This window comes from Sparus aurata, chromosome 4 (assembly GCF_900880675.1).
Source record: "Sparus aurata chromosome 4, fSpaAur1.1, whole genome shotgun sequence".
Lineage (NCBI taxonomy): Eukaryota > Metazoa > Chordata > Actinopteri > Spariformes > Sparidae > Sparus > Sparus aurata.
Genome location: NC_044190.1, coordinates 25,450,181 through 25,468,975, shown reverse-complemented (window position 1 = coordinate 25,468,975; position 18,795 = coordinate 25,450,181). Strand labels below are relative to the sequence as shown.

The 18,795-nt window shown below is 42.4% G+C and overlaps 1 protein-coding gene across 18 annotated transcripts in view; it reads left to right on the top strand.

Moving 5' to 3' along the window:
- zfhx3b (zinc finger homeobox 3b) overlaps positions 1 to 18,551 on the top strand; it is a 349,963-nt gene extending 331,412 nt beyond the window's left edge. For all 18 annotated transcript variants that reach the window (XM_030413357.1, XM_030413363.1, XM_030413358.1 and 15 more), the window contains 5 exons: positions 1 to 121; positions 705 to 905; positions 5,225 to 5,348; positions 5,795 to 11,368; positions 11,841 to 18,551. The exon at positions 1 to 121 is cut by the window's left edge. In XM_030413357.1, the coding sequence (XP_030269217.1) occupies positions 1 to 121; positions 705 to 905; positions 5,225 to 5,348; positions 5,795 to 11,368; positions 11,841 to 13,576 (7,756 nt within the window). In that variant the 3' untranslated portion in view covers positions 13,577 to 18,551. The remainder of the gene's footprint in view (positions 122 to 704; positions 906 to 5,224; positions 5,349 to 5,794; positions 11,369 to 11,840) is intronic.
- Positions 18,552 to 18,795: the final 244 nt, after the last annotated feature.

Here is an 18,795-nt window from a genome sequence, read left to right as displayed (position 1 = left end):
GGAACGGCACCAGTCAGATTCCCCGATCCCCTCCAAGAGGCCCTCTTCCCGGTCAGAGACCTCCGAGAGCCCGCTCTCCTCGAAGCGTCCCAGGACAGCTGAGAAGAGTGCCGGGGAGCAGGTGAGAATAACACAAACACAGACTTCTGATGCCTTCAGATGTTCATAAAGCTCTTTGAATTAGGGGATTCATGCTAAAGGTTATCTTGTCCTCAATTACCTAGCCCTCATTATAAGCTTGGAACTTGCACATCAATTAAAAGAAGAAATGTAAAATATACTTCTGATAATTTTTTTGCTATTTAGTTAGTCAGTCAGCTATCTCACGGACCCTTTTTATATCATGCAGGCTTCTTTTTCAAATCTGCTCTCTCACAATTATTTTAACCTTTCTGCCGCAGTTGCACTGCTAATTGTGTATAAGGTGGAAAATCAATATAGTATTTGACAGATGAGAGCACTTTGAAGTGGGTGCCAAGACTCAGTGGTGCTCAGCATTACACAGTTGTCTGTGATCAGAGGGATCTGCCTGCTCGAGGGAAGGGGGCCCAAAATCTTCCGCCTGATCTGCAGCTCCCTCTACAAGCAAGGCCCACCATGCTCACCGCTCCCATTTCACCTTATTAACCCTCTGTGGATCTGTTGTTCTTTTTTGTTCCCCTCGCTCTCTCTCTTTCTCCATTCCTGCCTCTGCCTTCACCCAGATGTACCAGTGCCCCTACTGCAAGTTCACCAACACGGACCTGAATCGTCTCAGAATGCACGTGATGACACAGCACTCTGTCCAGCCCATGTTACGCTGCCCCCTGTGCCAGGACATGCTCAACAACAAGATCCACCTGCAGTTTCACCTCACACACCTCCACAGCGTGGCTCCTGACTGTGTTGATAAGCTTATTTCCACAGTAAGTCCTGTGTTGTGTGGTCAGTTTTCAGTTTTACATTTATTCTCACCCAGCGATGCTTTCTGAGTCCTTTGCTGTACCGGGTTGCACATTTGAAGGTTACTGGACATTTGCCTGTGATGGGATGTGTTAGCTTAGCACACTCTTCATGCTGGTCATCCAGCACCATAGCTAATAGAATGCATAAGTATTTTAGTTACTTTAGATAAACATCAAAAGTTTATATAAGTCTGGGAATTTCAGTGGAGCAAAAGCACAACAGATGAACAAGTGTATGGCCTTGCCATTTGGGTAAGCTTTATTGTAATCTTAGCACCAATCTAAGTTTTAATTCCCATTTCTCTATCCATTCTGTCACGTATTGTGTCTGTAATTATCTCCACAGTTAGTCAAAGCTGTGCTGTATAGGCCCAACATATTATTTATACACATTATGGCCAGTCAGACTGTAGGCTGTGGGTCAGGTCAAGGACCGGTGGAAGGATTCAGCAATGCCAAGGAGATGAGTCACCCAGTCTCAATCAATCTCTCCCCCCGGAGAGGCTGCCTAGCTCCTAGAACAATTGTAATTCCTGTCTTCCCTCCTCTAAATTGCCAACATTCAGCCCTTTATCAAACACAAAGAATGCTGTTAATTGTGAAATGGCTGCAGGCAATCCCATTGGCTCAGTGGAAATGATTGGGCCTTTTTGAGATGCATATTTTTCTCCTCTTTTTCATTGTTTTAATGTGCCCATCATCAGAGAGCCCTTTTATAGCTCTCTTCTAATCACAGTCATTTGGGGAGGGGAACTCATAATCTGTTTTTGTAATTCTTTTTTTTTCTTTTTTTTCTATGATTTCAAGATGAGCAGGTCTCTCGGCGCTCCAGTTCATTTATTACTCCACTGACATTCTCGCCGTGTCTGTGATCACCTGTGTGCGAGTCAAAACAAAGCCTTTCATTATGAATATGTTAAAACAATTGTGACACGGATTAATCAAAATTTAATGAACAGCGTCCTCGCTTCATGAATTTCAAGTAAAAGCAATGGAAATGTTATTACTCGCTAGAAATCAGGCTGAAATAAATTCCCACATAAAAAACACAAATATATATAAACAAACCACTGATCTAAATGTTGTTTTTGTGCTCAGTAGGGCTGCAATTTATAATTCTTTTAATTTATGATTAATTTGGATCATTTTCTTGATTAACTGATGAGTTGTTTGCGCTATAAAATGTCAACAAATGTTGAAAAATGTTGATCAGTGTTTCTTCAAAAGTTCAAATGTCTTATTTTGTCCACAACCGAAAAATATTCAGTTTACTGTTGAAACCACAAAACATTCATATATAAGGAGCTGCAATCAGGTAATACAGTTTTTCTTTTCTAAAAATCAATTACCAATCAGGTTAATTGAATATCAAAATAATATAGACACCTGAGAGAAAACAACTATGTATAAACAAAACACTGTTTTAATTTGTAAGAATTGGCCTCCTGTCATATTCACACTCAAAACACATAGGAAGCAGCATATCACCAGAGTAACCACTAACTGCTGCTAAATCTAGCAGTCCTTAGCTAGTTAGTTAAGTTAGCTGTGTAGCTAGCAGTTCACACTGGGAGCTTGCGGTCCAGGGGAGTGTAAATGTTTACACCGCTAGCACAGGAGCTTTGGTCTGGGAAAGATTGGCTGGTTAGCACGCTAACATGAGTACCAGTAGATATTTCTGCAACACAATACAAGGGTATCACAATGTCAAAACTGCTGTTTATTCAAATAATATTGATAATTTGATTTTTTTCATTTCTTCAACCAAAATTCTTACGTTTTGCCCCTTTAATGTTCAGCCCCACTCCAGATTTGCTTTGTTTTTAACTTGACTCATGTCTTGAAGTTAGATTTATGTCAACTGCAATGCACTGGTGCAGCCTTTTCTACTGAGAGAGAATACTCGCTCTGCTTCCTTTAATGCTCATCAAGGGGAAATAAAATTTTATTTGCCCTGTTTTCTTATAAATCACAGAGCAAATCTTTGTTCTGTTCTATCCTGTGAAGCTGAATGGCTTGCTGGACAATCACTGGGTAAAACATTGCTCTGTCTGCTGCCTCGCCATCTTCATCCCCCATCTAGAAAGTAAATGGCATGCACATTAGTATGGTAGAAAGCAATATTTATTTCTTTTATAGAGGTAGTAATGTACTGAACCACTACAAGAGGGCTGTGATGGAGCCGAGGTAATATAACACACATTAAAGCTAGCACCTTTTTATAACTGGTGAATGCAGATGGAAAGGTACTTTATCCTTTTCACATGTCTAAAGAGAGGAGCCTAATTAATTCTGAAATAGGTGACTTTTATATCTTGCCAAGCATGCATAATGATGTCTTCACTCTCCCACCCTTCATCCCTTCATCCACCTATCTTCTTTGCACCTCCCTCCTTCCCGCTTTCCTCTCCACCTCGTGTTTCTCATGCCTCTCCATCTCATATACAGTACATATATATACAGCAAAGTATGTGTATATATACACACTCCTCCAGTCCTCCCTCTCTCACTCTACGTCTCATTTTCTGTCTGTGTAAGATAGGGGTAATGAAAATAATTGTGCTTCATTAATTCTGAGTCTGGCTGGATGATAGCCATTTTGAACTATGTTTGCCAATTAGGCGGTCCAAATTAAAAGTGACCTTGGGATACTCTGCTCTTTCCGCTAATCGTCTAATGAAGCAGTTGTCTAGAAACAGCCCACTTTGTAATGTAAATGATTGCTTTTTCTGTTGTTTTGTGACTTTCCGTGCTGGTTGCATTCATGTTCACATTTTCCCCTTTTCATTTTGAAGGGATCGAAAGGTAACAAAAACAAAGAAAGGAATGGCTGGATGTTTTGTGCTAAATTTGTGACCACAATAACCATATGGTGATGTTCTCTGTGATTGAAAATGTTAAATGCTCTTTTTAACCTTGGTGCTTGAGAATGATTCTGCTCTATTTGGATCATGCCTATAGGCTATATGACATGCTACAGTACGCTCACTGTGCCTATTAGAGGAGTAATTAGAAAACATATGGTACATATGGTAATTTAACTAAAGCAGCAACCATCAGACATTTATTTCCATACTGAACAATTAGGTATTGACCAACTGGAAATTTTTGAGCCTTGTGAATGGATTATGTGTATGTACTGTATGTAAATTTAGTAAGACAAAAAAAAAAACGAAATCAAGATACCCATCCAGAATCTAACCAGGGACATCGCAGCAATGGAAGAATTTTTTTATATTACTTGAAAGGACAACTGTAAGTCTTTAAGTCTTAGAGCTAAAGTTGAAAAGTCTCCCTAAAATTGAGATTCAGCAGCAAAACAGAAAAGAGGAGGGACACTGTGGGCTTGTGCGAATTGAAATGCAGCCTGTAGAGTGAAGCTGATTACTCTGTTTGTTTGAAGTTAATTGAAGGAAGGTGAAAAAGACAGCGCCTCATCTTCCAGCCTCACCTAGTTTCAGCCGATGATTATTGTTAAATAGGGGAGCTGTTAATGAGCGATCGCGTTGAATTATCAGGTTTTGGGGCCGGAAAAGAGGCTATCAGAGGGAGAAATAGGAAGAAAGTTGGGGGGAGGCAGCAGGAGTTGCTGTCGTTCACACATGATCGACTCCAACCTTTTGAGAGCAGGGAGAAGCCGGGTTCCTCTCTGTACTTTTTCAATCAATACTTATTCGTCCTTGAAATGCTCCAATTAGAAAAGTAAAAAGAAAAACATTAGGTTTTATTTTTTTTGCAAATGTAAAATGCATTTCCTTCTGTCAGCAATGAAATTGTTTTTCTCTTGATTTTACTGTTTTACTAGGGAGCATGTAGTCTGATTTAGCAATTCTTCTCAAATGGAATCATTTTTCGTTTAATTGGCACTTACAAGCGTACTACTGAGAACTCTGAAGTTAGCTTTAAAAGTGTTTATTACAGGAGTTTTTTTCATCAGTCCTGTTTTATTAGTTTTCCTAATAACCTTTTTGCTGTCAGTGGGACTGTATGACACGAGGTCCATCATCATAATTGGATACAGCAGACTTTAAATTGGTTCATGCCAAAGCACAGGCACAGAACATTGAGAGAATCATATGAAAATAGTAATATACAAATATGTGAGGGTGTGGACTATCTTGACTTTTATGCTTATTGTCAATGATGTAACATTTACAACACACATTATCTATCTGTCTAACCTCTGTCTTTTTAACTACTCTGTGTCCCCAGTTGTATCTTGTTGTGTCCACTCAATGAGATTATTAATGCTAGAATTTCTTTGTGCTTTGTTTTTCCAGGTAACAGCAAGTGAAGCACTGCCAGCAAGCATGTTCATACCTGTACCGAGTCCAGAAAGAGAGTCCCAGAGCACCCCTCATGCCACAGCCAACTCTAACTCTGAAGATACGAAGAAGCAAGCTGGTTAGTAGATGACTCTGCTTGAAGTGTACAGTAAATGTTACTGAACAAAGATGTATCGCTTTATAGCTGTGGACACCCACACTGGTGCAATATTAAGTCTGTAGTTATCACACAGGCGGTCATAAAGAATCATTACTCAGGTGATTTAGAGTTTTACAAAAGAATTGTTTCGGTAATGGTTTCATTACATTTTTCACAGACAATATAACAAAAGACAAAGGACTTACTCATGCTAATGTCTTCATTCACAACAAGACAATATGATTGACAGTTGGTATTCACAGGCCTTGTAATTAGTCACTTCTTTTGCATTTTTTTTCACAATCCCAGGCGTGCAAACACAATTAGTGTCTTTATTGACAGTACCATGTAAAAATTAACCTTTGCCAATGTACATGTAGGCACCTAATGAATTGCTCTCTTATTTTGGATTATTTTTTTCACAGATGCCTCAGATACTGATCCAGAGAAGGGGGTGTCGCTCCCTACTGATGTAGCTGAAGCCCGCAAGTCACCTCTGGAAGATCAACAGTCAGAGAGGGAAGATGCCACAGGATTCCTGTGCTGGAAGAAAGGTTGTAATCAAGTGTTCAAGTCCTCCAACTCCCTCCAAATGCACTTCAATGAAGTTCACAACAAAAGGCCCCAGTTGCCTGTTTCAGATCGCCATGTGTACAAGTACCGCTGTAACCAGTGCAGCCTGGCCTTCAAGACTGTGGAGAAGTTGCAGCTCCATTCGCAGTACCATGTGATCAGGGCAGCCACCATGTGCTGCCTCTGCCAGCGAAGCTTCAGAACACTACAGGCCTTGAAGAAACATTTAGAAACGAGCCACCTGGAGCTGAGTGAAGCTGATATCCAGCAGCTTTATGGAGGCTTATTGATGAACGGTGACATTATGGTGATGGGTGACCCTTCCCTTGGTGAGGAGCCTGGGAGTCTGGGAGAAGATGACAAAGAGGGAGAGGAAAGTGACCCTGAGGAAAAACAAAGCCCAACAGGAAGTGACTCTGGCTCATTGCTGGAAGATTCTGGATCTGAACCCAAACGTGCTTTGCCATTCAGGAAGGGCCCCAACTTTACTATGGAGAAGTTCTTGGATCCATCGCGTCCTTTCAAGTGTACTGTATGCAAAGAGTCTTTCACACAGAAGAACATTCTTCTGGTTCACTATAACTCTGTCTCCCACCTGCACAAGGTGAAGAGGGCTCTTCAGGAGTCCACTACTGGCCAGCCTGAGCCAACCAGTAGCCCAGACAACAAGCCATTCAAGTGCAGCACTTGTAACGTGGCCTATAGTCAGAGTTCAACTCTGGAGATCCACATGCGCTCTGTTCTACACCAGACCAAAGCCAGGGCAGCCAAACTTGAAGCAGCAGGAGGGATCACTAGCACCGCGAGTGCTACTGGTTTAAGTGGCGGGGGGTCCAGCAACAACACTTCCACATCTAGTCCAAGCCCAGCTACCAACTCAACTACAAGCTCTACCAACCACAGCTCTTCTGGGTCTCAATCAACTCAGAGTATCCTTGGAGGAAACCATATGAGCCAGACTCACAGCATTGAGAGCCTAGGAAACTCCTCTGTGAGCTGCCATTCTTCACCATCTGAGAACCACGAAGTAAAAAAGTCTAAATATGAAATGCTGTCAGCGAGGGGCCAACAACAACAACAGCAGCTTCAGCAACAACAGCAATTGGCACAGGCTCAAGCACAAGCTCAAGCCCAGCTTCAGCAAGAGCTCCAGCAGCAGGCTGCTCTTTTACAATCACAGCTATTCAACCCAGCACTTCTGCAGCACTTCCCAATGACAGCTGATGCGCTTCTCCCCCTACAACAGCAGCAGTTGCTTTTCCCTTTCTACATCCCTGGCGCAGAGTTTCAGCTGAACCCAGAGATCAGCCTCAGTAACTCCCTTGGCCTAGCTGGATCTTCCACCTCCTCACTGCTGGAAGATCTTAAAAACTCAGCCCAGCAGGCCCAGCAGAGTTGCTTGCAGCAGCAATTGATGCACCATCACCTTCAGCAGCAACACCAACAACAGCAGCAACAACAGCAGCAGCAGCAACAACAGCAGCAGCAGCAACAACAGCAGCAGCAGGCTCATGCACAGGCACATGCACAGGCACAGGGGCAGATGGCATTGCTGCAGCAGAGTGCATCCCTGCTCCAGCATGTTGAAAAAAAGCAGAGACATTCATGCTCTCAAAATGAGAAGGACAGAGAAATACAAAGAGAGAAGGACACCGCTGAAAAGAATGAGGACTATGTTCACAAAGATTCGGCAGACAGCAAGTCAAAAGAAAAGAAGGACATTCAGCATATCTCAATAAACATGAACCACGATACTGGCTTGCCTCCGCCAAGGATTGCTTCAGATGCTCGAGGAAACGCAACGAAAGCCCTGCTGGAAAACTTTGGGTTTGAGTTAGTAATTCAGTACAATGAAAATAAACAGAAAGCTCAGAAAAAGACAGCTGGACCTACAGGATCAAGTGGTCCAGGTGGGATAACAAGAGTGGTGGACCCCATTGAGGGATTAGAGAAACTGGAATGTGAAGCCTGTGGCAAGCTGTTTTCAAACATACTGATTCTAAAGAGTCACCAGGAGCATATCCACCAGGCTTTCTTTCCATTTCGATCCCTTGAGAGATTTGCCAAGGAATACAGAGAGCATTATGATAAACTCTATCCACTGAGACCCCCTACACCAGAGGCTGCTCCTGCTCCCCCACCGCCTCCTCCTCCTCCACCTCCACCTCCTCCTCCCCCCCAAAGAGCTCCAACTCCAAATATCCCTGTTTCTGCTGCCTCACTCACACCTCCAACTGTAACAACCTCACAACCGCAAGTCCAAATGACACAAATTTCTATGCCAATGGATTTGCCCCTCTTCTCACCGCTCATGATGCAGTCCATGTCTCTCCAGTCATTGCCCACTCAAATGGCTCCCCAGTTATCATCTGTTGAGCCAAGCCTGGCCTCAGACCTGGCCCAGCTCTATCAACAGCAGCTTACACCAGCCATGCTACAGCAGCAGCAGAACAAGAGGCCACGGACACGCATCACTGACGACCAGCTGAGGGTCCTGCGACAGTACTTCGATATCAACAATTCACCAAATGAGGAGCAGATTAAAGAGATGGCAGACAAGTCGGGGCTGCCACAAAAAGTTATAAAGCACTGGTTCAGAAACACCCTTTTCAAAGAGCGGCAGCGCAACAAAGACTCGCCGTACAATTTCAATAATCCACCAACAACAACTCTAGAAGAGACGAAAGCTGACTCTAGACCTCCTTCCCCTGAGCCTCAGAAACAAGATTTATATGGAAGTAAGAGATCATCCAGAACGAGGTTTACTGACTACCAGCTGAGAGTGCTGCAGGACTTCTTCGATGCCAATGCTTACCCTAAAGATGATGAATTTGAACAGCTCTCCAACCTCCTGAGCCTCCCCACACGTGTTATTGTGGTGTGGTTCCAAAATGCTCGCCAGAAGGCAAGGAAGAATTATGAGAACCAGGGCGAAGGAGCAAAAGAGGGTGAAAGGCGAGAATTGTCCAATGACCGCTATATTCGCACCTCAAATCTGAATTACCAGTGCAAGAAATGCAGTCTGGTTTTCCAGCGGATATTCGATCTAATAAAACACCAAAAGAAGCTGTGTTACAAAGATGAAGATGAGGATGGACAGTATGACAGCCAAAATGAGGATTCACAGGATCTCAATGAATGTTATACTCCCTCTGGGTCTTCCTGTCACACCCCAATGCCCTCCTCTTCAAGTCTCTGCCCGCTTCCACCCTCCACTTCAGCATTCTCACACCTACCATCCGCTGAGAAAGAGGAGGCATCACCAGCAAGCAGCTCAAACCTCTATGATGAGAAGCCCAAGCAGTTACCTGAAATCTCAGCTGATCCGCGAGAAAACCAAACCTCTATTAAGCAGGAAATTGTGCACCAACCCCAGTCTGAGGCACAACACCATAGACCTCAAAGAGAAGAGAAGATTCAAACTATTTCCAAGCCCATCAAACATTCATCTCCCTCTTTCTCTCAGCAGCAACAGCAGTGTGGTCCCTCAGCCTCTCAGACAAGTCAGGCCTCATCACAAAGCTCTCACATGAGCCTCAATGCACACCTGACCTCTGCCACACAACAACTGGCACAACAGATGATCCCCTACCAGTGTGAGCAGTGCAAGATTGGCTTCCCCTCTTTTGAGCACTGGCAGGAACACCAGCAATTACACTTCCTTTCAGTTCAAAATCAATTCATCCACCCTCAATTCCTCGACCGTCCAATTGACATGTCTTTCATGCTGTTTGATCCCAGCAATCCTCTCCTGGCAAGTCAGCTGCTCTCAGGGGCAATGCCACAGATCCCCAGCAGCTCTGCCACCTCTCCGTCCACCCCCACCTCCACCATGAACTCCCTGAAGAGGAAGTTAGAGGAGAAAGCTGGGACAAGCCCAGGAGAGAACGACAGCACAAATAGCGGAGAAGAGCCACAAAGAGACAAGCGGCTCAGGACCACCATCACTCCTGAGCAGCTAGAGATCCTTTATCAGAAGTATTTATTAGACTCCAATCCTACACGTAAAATGCTCGACCACATTGCTCATGAGGTGGGATTAAAAAAGAGAGTAGTGCAAGTCTGGTTCCAAAATACCAGAGCCAGAGAGAGAAAAGGCCAATTTAGAGCAGTTGGGCCAGCTCAGGCTCATCGTAGGTGCCCTTTTTGTCGAGCTCTTTTTAAAGCAAAAACCGCCCTAGAGGCACACATTCGCTCCCGTCACTGGCATGAAGCCAAACGTGCTGGATATAATTTAGCTCTTGCTGGTATGTTACCTGAACAGGAGGGCATGCAAATAAAAATGGATGCTCTGGAGGCAGCAAGCTACTCCCAACTGGCCCCATCAAACAGTGATGGACAAAGCTCCTCCATGTCACCATTAAACAAAGGTATGGATTTGTCTCCCAGGACTCTACTGAGCCCCTCATCCATTAAAGTTGAGGGAATGGAAGATTTTGAGAGTGCCATGGCAAGCATGTCCTCTGTGAACCTCAGCTTTGATCAGAGCAAACTGGATAATGACGACTGTTCTTCTGTGAACACTGCCATCACTGACACAACCACGGGTGATGAGGCCAATGCTGATAATGACAGTGCTGATGCAAAGCACAGCCAAAATAGTGGTGACTACCTGTCTAAGTCTGGGGGCTCAGTCCCTAACCTTGAAAATGATGACCAGATGTCCTCAGGGCTGGTAAGCCCTGCAACAAGCTATTATGCTAAGGACTATGAAAATGAACACATTATTGACCACAGTGAGACATCCAGCCTCGCTGACCCCTGCTCACCAAGTCCTGGAGCCTCAGGCACCAGGAGCATTGATAGCGGAGATCGACCTGGCCAAAAGCGTTTCCGAACCCAGATGACTAATCTCCAGCTGAAAGTGTTGAAATCCTGTTTTAACGACTACAGGACGCCCACTATGCTGGAATGTGAGGTACTTGGCAACGATATTGGACTTCCAAAGAGAGTGGTTCAGGTGTGGTTTCAAAATGCCCGTGCCAAGGAGAAAAAGGCAAAGCTCAACATGGCGAAGCACTTTGGAATAAATCAGACATCCTACGAGGGGCCGAGGACTGAATGCACTTTGTGCGGTGTCAAGTACAGTGCTCGCCTCTCTATTCGTGATCACATCTTCTCCCAGCAACACATCTCTAAAGTGAAGGATACCATTGGCAGCCAGATCGATAAGGAAAAAGAATACTTTGACCCCGCCACTGTCCGCCAACTTATGGCCCAGCAAGAGATGGACCGCATTAAGAAGGCCAATGAAGTTTTAGGACTGGCACAGCAGCAGGCCATGCAGCAGCAGGGGATGTTTGATAACCCCGCAATGCAGGCTCTGAATCTCCAGTCAGCCTATCCAAATCTGCAAGGCATCCCACCTGTCCTTTTGCCAGGGGTTGGCAGCCCCTCTCTCTCCAGCTTTAACTCATCTAATTCAGGTATGTCAGCATTTGGCTTTCAGTAGCTGATATACAGCTAAAAATTGAGGTGCAGGGTTGCTGATGAGTTTTTAAACTGAGCTGTAACTGACATCAGTAATCACATATTGTCCTTCGATGTAAAACCTGGTAAAATAAACAATACAACTCTAGAAAAACAACACCCGTGCAGAATGTGTAATATCATGTTATAGTGTTTTACCTTTGATGACATGTGCCACTAAGTACCTGACATGCCAGCACTCAATGACAGCCCTACAAATGCAATAACAGGAGACTTTGAAGTAATGAAGATGACATCATTCACACACTGATTTCTGTGTTTCGTGTAAGAAAGCAATGTATATTTTGTTATAGTTGTAAATACATTTTAACATAATTAATTAATTGACAACAATAATTGTCAGTCCATGAAACAAATACACCTATTAATTCTTTTTTTTTTTTTTGTCTTTATTTGAACATTTTCCAGCTTTAACTCCTCCAAAACCTTCAAACCTCCTGAACATGCCTGGTGCCAGTGTTCCCTCACCGAGCCTCCCCACATCCGGATTGCCCAACAAACCTCCCTCCTCATCGTCTCTTGCCGCATCCAGCCCAGCCCAGACCAACACGTCTGCTTCCCACTCCAGCCCCACCTCCACATCCAACTCCATTTCCTCAACCGCCCAGTCGGGCTCCCGGCCTGAACCCCCCAAAGAATGTGATACCGAGAGGGTAAGAGAGAAGGAGAAGCCCAAGGAAAAGACAGAGAAGCCCTCAACCCCGTCGTCAACTGGAAGCACCCCTGCCCCCTCAACTTCTGCTGCCAGCGCCAAGAAGGAGAAGCCAGACACAGCTGTACCTGCCACCTCTATGCCCACACCTGGCATGGAGTATGTGGTCGACCCTGCCCAGCTTCAGGCCCTGCAGGCTGCTTTGGCATCGGACCCAACAGCTCTCCTCACAAACCAGTTCCTGCCCTACTTCATGCCTGGTTTTTCCCCGTATTACACCCCACAGATCCCTGGGGCTCTCCAGGGGGGTTACCTGCAACCAATGTATGGTATGGAAAGTCTCTTCCCTTACAACCCAGCATTGTCACAAGCACTGATGGGCCTGTCTCCAGGGTCCCTGCTGCAGCATTACCAGCAATATCAGCAGAGCTTGCAGGAGGCACTACAGCAGCAGCAGCGGCAGCTTCAACAGATCCAGCAACCCAAGGCGAGCCAAACTCCAGTTCCCCCACAAACCTTGGGGGATCGCAAAGAATCTGCCAAAGATCCAGTGAAAACAGAGGAGCAAAAGGTCAACCCCCATAGTGAACCCCCAACTTCCTCCTCCTCCTCCTCCTCTCATAAAAAAGTACCCTCTGAGCAGAGCGAGACAGATGGCAAAGCTGTGGACCCCCATCTAGACCAGTACATCGTCCCCAAGGTGCAGTATAAACTGGCATGCCGCAAGTGTCAAGCAGTTTTCACCAAGGAAGAAGCGGCTATTACCCACCTTAAATCTAACTGTTTTTTCGGTCAGTCTGTGGCAAACCTGCAAGAGATGTTGCTGCGTGTCCCCGGTGGCGTAGGTGCAGGGGCTGGAAGTCTCTATGACTGCCTGGCTTGTGACACTACGTTGGATGGGGAGAAAGTACTCAGTCAACACCTGGAATCGGCATTGCACAAACACAGAACAATCAAGCGATCAGCCAGAAATGCCAAAGAGCACGCTACTAGTTTATTACCTCACTCTTCAGCCTGCTTCCCCAATCCTAACACCGCATCTACCTCGCAGTCTGCCACTCATCCCATCAGCAGCCCCCCTCCCCCGCCAACAACATCAGCCACCATGCCATCCTCTGCCGTCTCCTCTTCCCTGTGCTCCTCGTCGACTACCCCACTCAACACCACAGCTGCCGGCAAACCATGGCCCCAGGCCCCTTTCTCCAGAGCTTTAGCTGGGAAGCCCAATGCCAGTCCCTCATCTTCTTCCTCCTCTTTTCCTCCAATGTCCTCACCTTCAACGGTTACCTCAAGTTCATTGAGCACCTCAGGAGTTCAGACCTCGATACCAACAGACGTCTTTACCGACGAGTCTGACTCTGACAGCAGTCAGAAGTCAGCAGACAGGCTTGGCAGGACGGCGGAGGAGCCGCAGCAGCCTGGCTTTGTCAAAGACAGTAGTAGTTGTAGTAGTAATCTTGCTAGTGTAGGAACAGACTCCATCAGATTGTAAAAGAGCTTTCAGTGATGGACAATATTTAAAAAACACAAAAAAAGGACAAAAAAAATCACAAATGGAAAAAAAACATAAAAAGCAGCAATGTTAAAAATACATTAAAAGTATACAAACCAATTTCAGAAAAAGATGTGTAAAGACTAACTGCAATTCCAAAGCTTGTAACCAAAAATTTAAATGTTAGTGGATTGTTTTCCCATATCAACATGCTGGTTTTCGTTTTGTTATTCTTTTTTATTTTATTTTTTTGTTTTTCTCAACTGAAATACATGCATACTAATATATGAGAATAGAAAAGATCGCTGCAGTTATGTTTTGGGTAATGGTAGAGGAATACTGTACTGTATGGCAATGGACTGCCTCAAAGTTGACAAATGGCCCCAGAAACCCTTTTGAAGAAATAAGCGTCAACAAGCTGTCCCTTTGTTTTGTAATGATTTCTACTTAATAGCACAGTCACAAAAAGCCAGTATGTACTGTATGGGAGAATAGTCTATCAGTTTTCTTGCTATTTAAGCATTCAGATACCAATGGCTTGCAAAAGTAAAAGAATAATGTAATGTCTATTTTATTCTCAGGTCAACAGCTCGCAGATGTTTTTCTGTTACAGAACTCCATGTTTTCAACCTTTTGTTTCCAACAGGAGATGAGCTTTTTTATTCTGTTAGAACTTGATTTAATAACAGAAAGTTTTCAGTTGAATGAAATTTTAATAAGGCATTGTTTCTGGGCATTCAAAAAGAGTTAATGATTTGCTGATTTTAACATTAGAAGTCCTTTCAAAGGGGGGAGGGGGATCACAATCCAATTAAACCCAGACAAGGAGAGCATTGCAGACATTATAACGGGCGATAAAAAGAGTTTTGATTAAAAAAAAAAACAACCTTCTGTATTTATGATAGATATGAACATTTTTGGTGTTAAGTAGATTGTTGCATTGGAAATGAATTTAAACAGTATGGTAGGTTGAAAAACTTTGTGTACATTTAGCTTTTGTATTGTCCAACTTTAAGACGCTTCATTTGATGTTGTCTTGGTCATTCCGATAGACTAGATTATGGACAGGTAATTTATCTCAACTTTATTTCTGTCTTATTCTTAACTTCTTGGGAAACATTCACCCAAATGCCCCTCCTGACAAGGCAGGATCCTCTTTTAGAATTATTTAAATTGTATGGTTTGGTTGGTGTTGCGCTAACCAAAGCAGAAAAGATCCTGGGTGAAATATTGAAAGTTTTATTTTATTTAATTTTTTGTGTTACCTTTGTGCACTTATCACTGTCTGACTCCTATTTCTCACTCTACTTGTTCCTCTCTTCGCACTTATTTTTCCTCTGCTCTCCTGTGTTTGTAGATATGTACACTACAAAGCAGGTCTTTTGTTCTCCATGTAGTGTGGCTACAGTCTTTTCTTCATTTTGACATTTTTGTTGTCATAAATGAAAATGAAAAAAGAATACTAATAATAATTCTCACGCTTTAAGACAAAAAGAAAATCCAAAGACTAAACACTTTCACCATTGGTGCATAAATATGAGAAAAGAGGCTTCTTTATACTTGAGAATTTGTTGCTGTTTTTAGAGGAAAGAAAACAAAGTTTTAAAAGATAAAGGAGTACGCATCAGAGTTGCCGTTTTTGCTTCTTTGCAAGCGAACAGGTGGCTTTTTTACGTAAATACCAAAAACCAAAAAGGGCCCTTGTCCTTGCATTGTGGAGTAGCACCGTTACAGAGCCATTGCAGTTTGTAAGATAGAGGTTATTAATCTTTGTTTGACTTTTTTGTCACATTCAAATGTCCATTTTTTTAAGAAAATGTATAAGGTCTGGTCTTCAAGGACATACGTTTTGCTGCTAATGTAGAATTTTGAAAGAAAAAAAAAAGAGTACCTAGATGCATGCTCATTTTGCTTTTGGCTAAGCTTTAACTAAAACAAACAATAAACCAATTTCTTGCCTCTGCAACACCTTTTTTGTTTCTTGTTGCAAAAACGGAACTTTGAAGACTGTGAATATATGTTCCAAAGGACATTTTGCCGATTTTCTTTTTGAACAGACCAATGTTTAAAGCCAATGATCTATAACGTTTGTAAAGAACAGTGCATTCCAAATATCACAATGGATTTTTCTTAAGCAAGGACTGATCATATTTTCATTTAATTGCTTTTTAATTGTCACAATCTATTTTTTTTTCTCATTTTGAAAGTGACTGTAAACTGTTGTGTATATTTTTTGCATCATCGGTCGCTGAACAAGGTGACCTCCATATGTCATTTTGTGCTGGCACGGAACATTGCTGAAAATCCCTCCATCCAGTCAAGGTTGTTGCTCACTTGTTAAGCAAGTAATAGTGGTTACCAAAAAATGTATATAATACATCTGGTACTGATGCATCTCATAGGTTTAGTAACATTTATGCCAGTCAACATACAACTAGTCTCAGAGGGAAATAATGGCTGTTTTGCTGAGGTGTTGTTGCCCCCTTCTTGGGAAATCCACCAGTGACTTGTCCCATGTGTCTGCAGGGTGCCACTTCCACGCGTAGATGACAGGTTTTTAAGGGACATCTTCATTCCAAAGCATTATTTCTGGAAAAAGTAGGAGGTTTTTTGAAGATGTCCCTTGATTTCAGATAGCTCGGATGCTTTCATGCCCAAAGAAGTCACCCACTACATCTTATTGCAATGGAAATGGATGTGCATAGGTACCCCCACCCGCTCATATCCAATGAAACGGAAATTTTTATTTTTTAAAACCAAAACCAAGACTTATTTAAATTTGTGAAGAACTACTTTTTAGCCACTATTGTATAGCCAATATATTCGCCCCGATGAATACACGGCACAATCTCAGAAGTGTGTTTAAAGTGCTTCTTCTTGCAGAGCAATGTGATTTGGTGTTAATACTACAGCATGCTGTTGAAAGTCAGGAGATTTGGTCTGCAAGCTTGCTTTTTTTTTTCTCTAAAGTCCAGTTCCCTGAAATACTGTTATGTGCTTTCTGATTTTTGAAAATTCTTAAGTTGTACAGTTTTTCCCAAATATGTTTGCTTTATTTTAATTTCAGACAATGTCAGACATGAATTGTATTTGTATTTTATTTCAGTTTCTGTATATTTCATTTTTGTCATAAATTAACACTAGCTTTAATTTGAATTGCTGAAAATGAGAAACGAAAAATGACAAAAATATGACCTGGCCACTTTATGGTGTGATGATGTTCTTTATATTCATTGTCTCAATGATACTGTCTGTTCTCTTATTTCCAAAGTGTAATCTTTTGGGCTCTTTTGTGGAAGACAAAGTTGAGGTCTCCACATCAGATTCAGCCAGCATGGACTGTGTGTGAGTTTGTATGCCTGTGTGTGCGTGTGTGTTTCATAAGAGCCAGCATCAATTCAAATTTATTTCTTGTTTGCCTTTTATTGTTTTTAATCTTTTCTTTTTTATATGTTACACACCAAAACAAACTAAACCACAAAGCTGGAATATGAATAACTGAAATTTAGAAAAATCAAATTTAAAAATAATGAGTGATGAAGCCGAAGCACTGAGCAGTTTTTACTTTGATTGAATATATGAATGTGGCCAAAGCTTTATGCAGTTGAAAACTAAAAAAAAGAAGAAAAATTACAAGCTGTGCCCCAGATAAGTGTATATTTTATTGTGGCACAAAACGCTATTGTGGATAATTAGATCCACTGACTTACATTGGGATACTTGATTTTAATGGACATTTACAAAGAGAGCGATAAAGACAAGGTTTTGCTGTAGAGGTCATCTTTTGCCCACTGTGAAAACGAACATGTACCTGTATACAGATATAGATATATTTAAAACAAGACATCAACTTTTTTTTTGTTTGTTTGTTTGAGATGAAGAAGGAATGAAAAGAAAAAAAAAATGGACTCTGGGAAGCTTTGGAGATCTCGTTAGGAGGACATGAGAGGCTGCGGGCACACCAAAACTGGGCATGGGAGCCAAAGGCAGGCTCGAAACAGCTTTAAAACCACCTCCTTATTTGATTACTGACAACTCTGTAATGAGAATGAACTCTGGAACCAATGGACATGTGTGACACAGAGAGGAAAGTCCTTAGATGAAACTGAACTTAAGTGGCTCCAGCTGCCTCTTTCTCCTTTCTGTCTGTCTCTTTCTTTCTCCAGCTCTGCCTCTGCTTCTGCTCTTTGATGGACATTTTCCAAATTTCAGGACAGGATGGACAGAGATGCTTGCTTCATTTTCTCCCAGTTCATGTTGCTACCCGTTTCATTTCCTCGTGCTTGTCTCTGGTTGACAAGCGAAAGCTCTCCAGTCAAATGGCGGCTCACCCCTCTCTCTGTTGATTACACTATCTAAAGAGAGAAATGAACAACAGAGAGAGGGGCCGGGTTCTCGACGCTGTCATTTTTAAAGAGGCAGTTACACTAAAAAAGCGTATTAACCAAAATTAACAACCAAACTAACAACCAAACAACCATTTGCTCCAACTTCAAAGATGAACTGTTACTTGGAGCTCTCTGTTCCTTTTGTGACTTCTGGTGCCACAATGTTTTTTTATGCTTTTAGTTTTTCTTTTTGTTTCCTTGAATTACTCCTCCTTTGAGCCTCATAAGCATGGCTCTGTGGCTCCAGGCAGCCCATCCGAGGGTAGAAAAAAACAGCCTTGCAATGTACAAAAAAGAGCAAGTTAAACCAAAAATGTTGTTCTTGATGTCTTTTCTATACTGTAGTCTTGTTAGCTTTTTTGTTACTGTAATTATATGATGAAGATTTCCAAACTGTACCAAATTACATGGAAACTAACATACATACAACCACATGGAACTTCAGACTTTTAAAGAAACTTTTGTCACAAAACCTTGTTGTCCTAGTTAAGTTGATTGTAGATGGTAATTGAATATACTCCTTTGAAAATATTTCATCAAGTATGTTTCTTGCTCATTGTGATACATTAAAAAAGTATGAGCATAAACTGCACCGGTGTGGACTCCTCTTTGAGTGTTGTGGGATTTGATCACTTGCAGTCAACACACGACTGCAGATCTCAGATATTTGAAGAAATAAAATTACTGATTTTCTCCTGTTTACGGAAAACAAAAGTCTTTATTTGATCTTTAAAGGTGCAACCTGTATTTATTTTATATAACTCATCATACAGTATATCTTACACATATGTTCACACACATTGTAAAAAAAAAAAAAACATTTTAAAATAA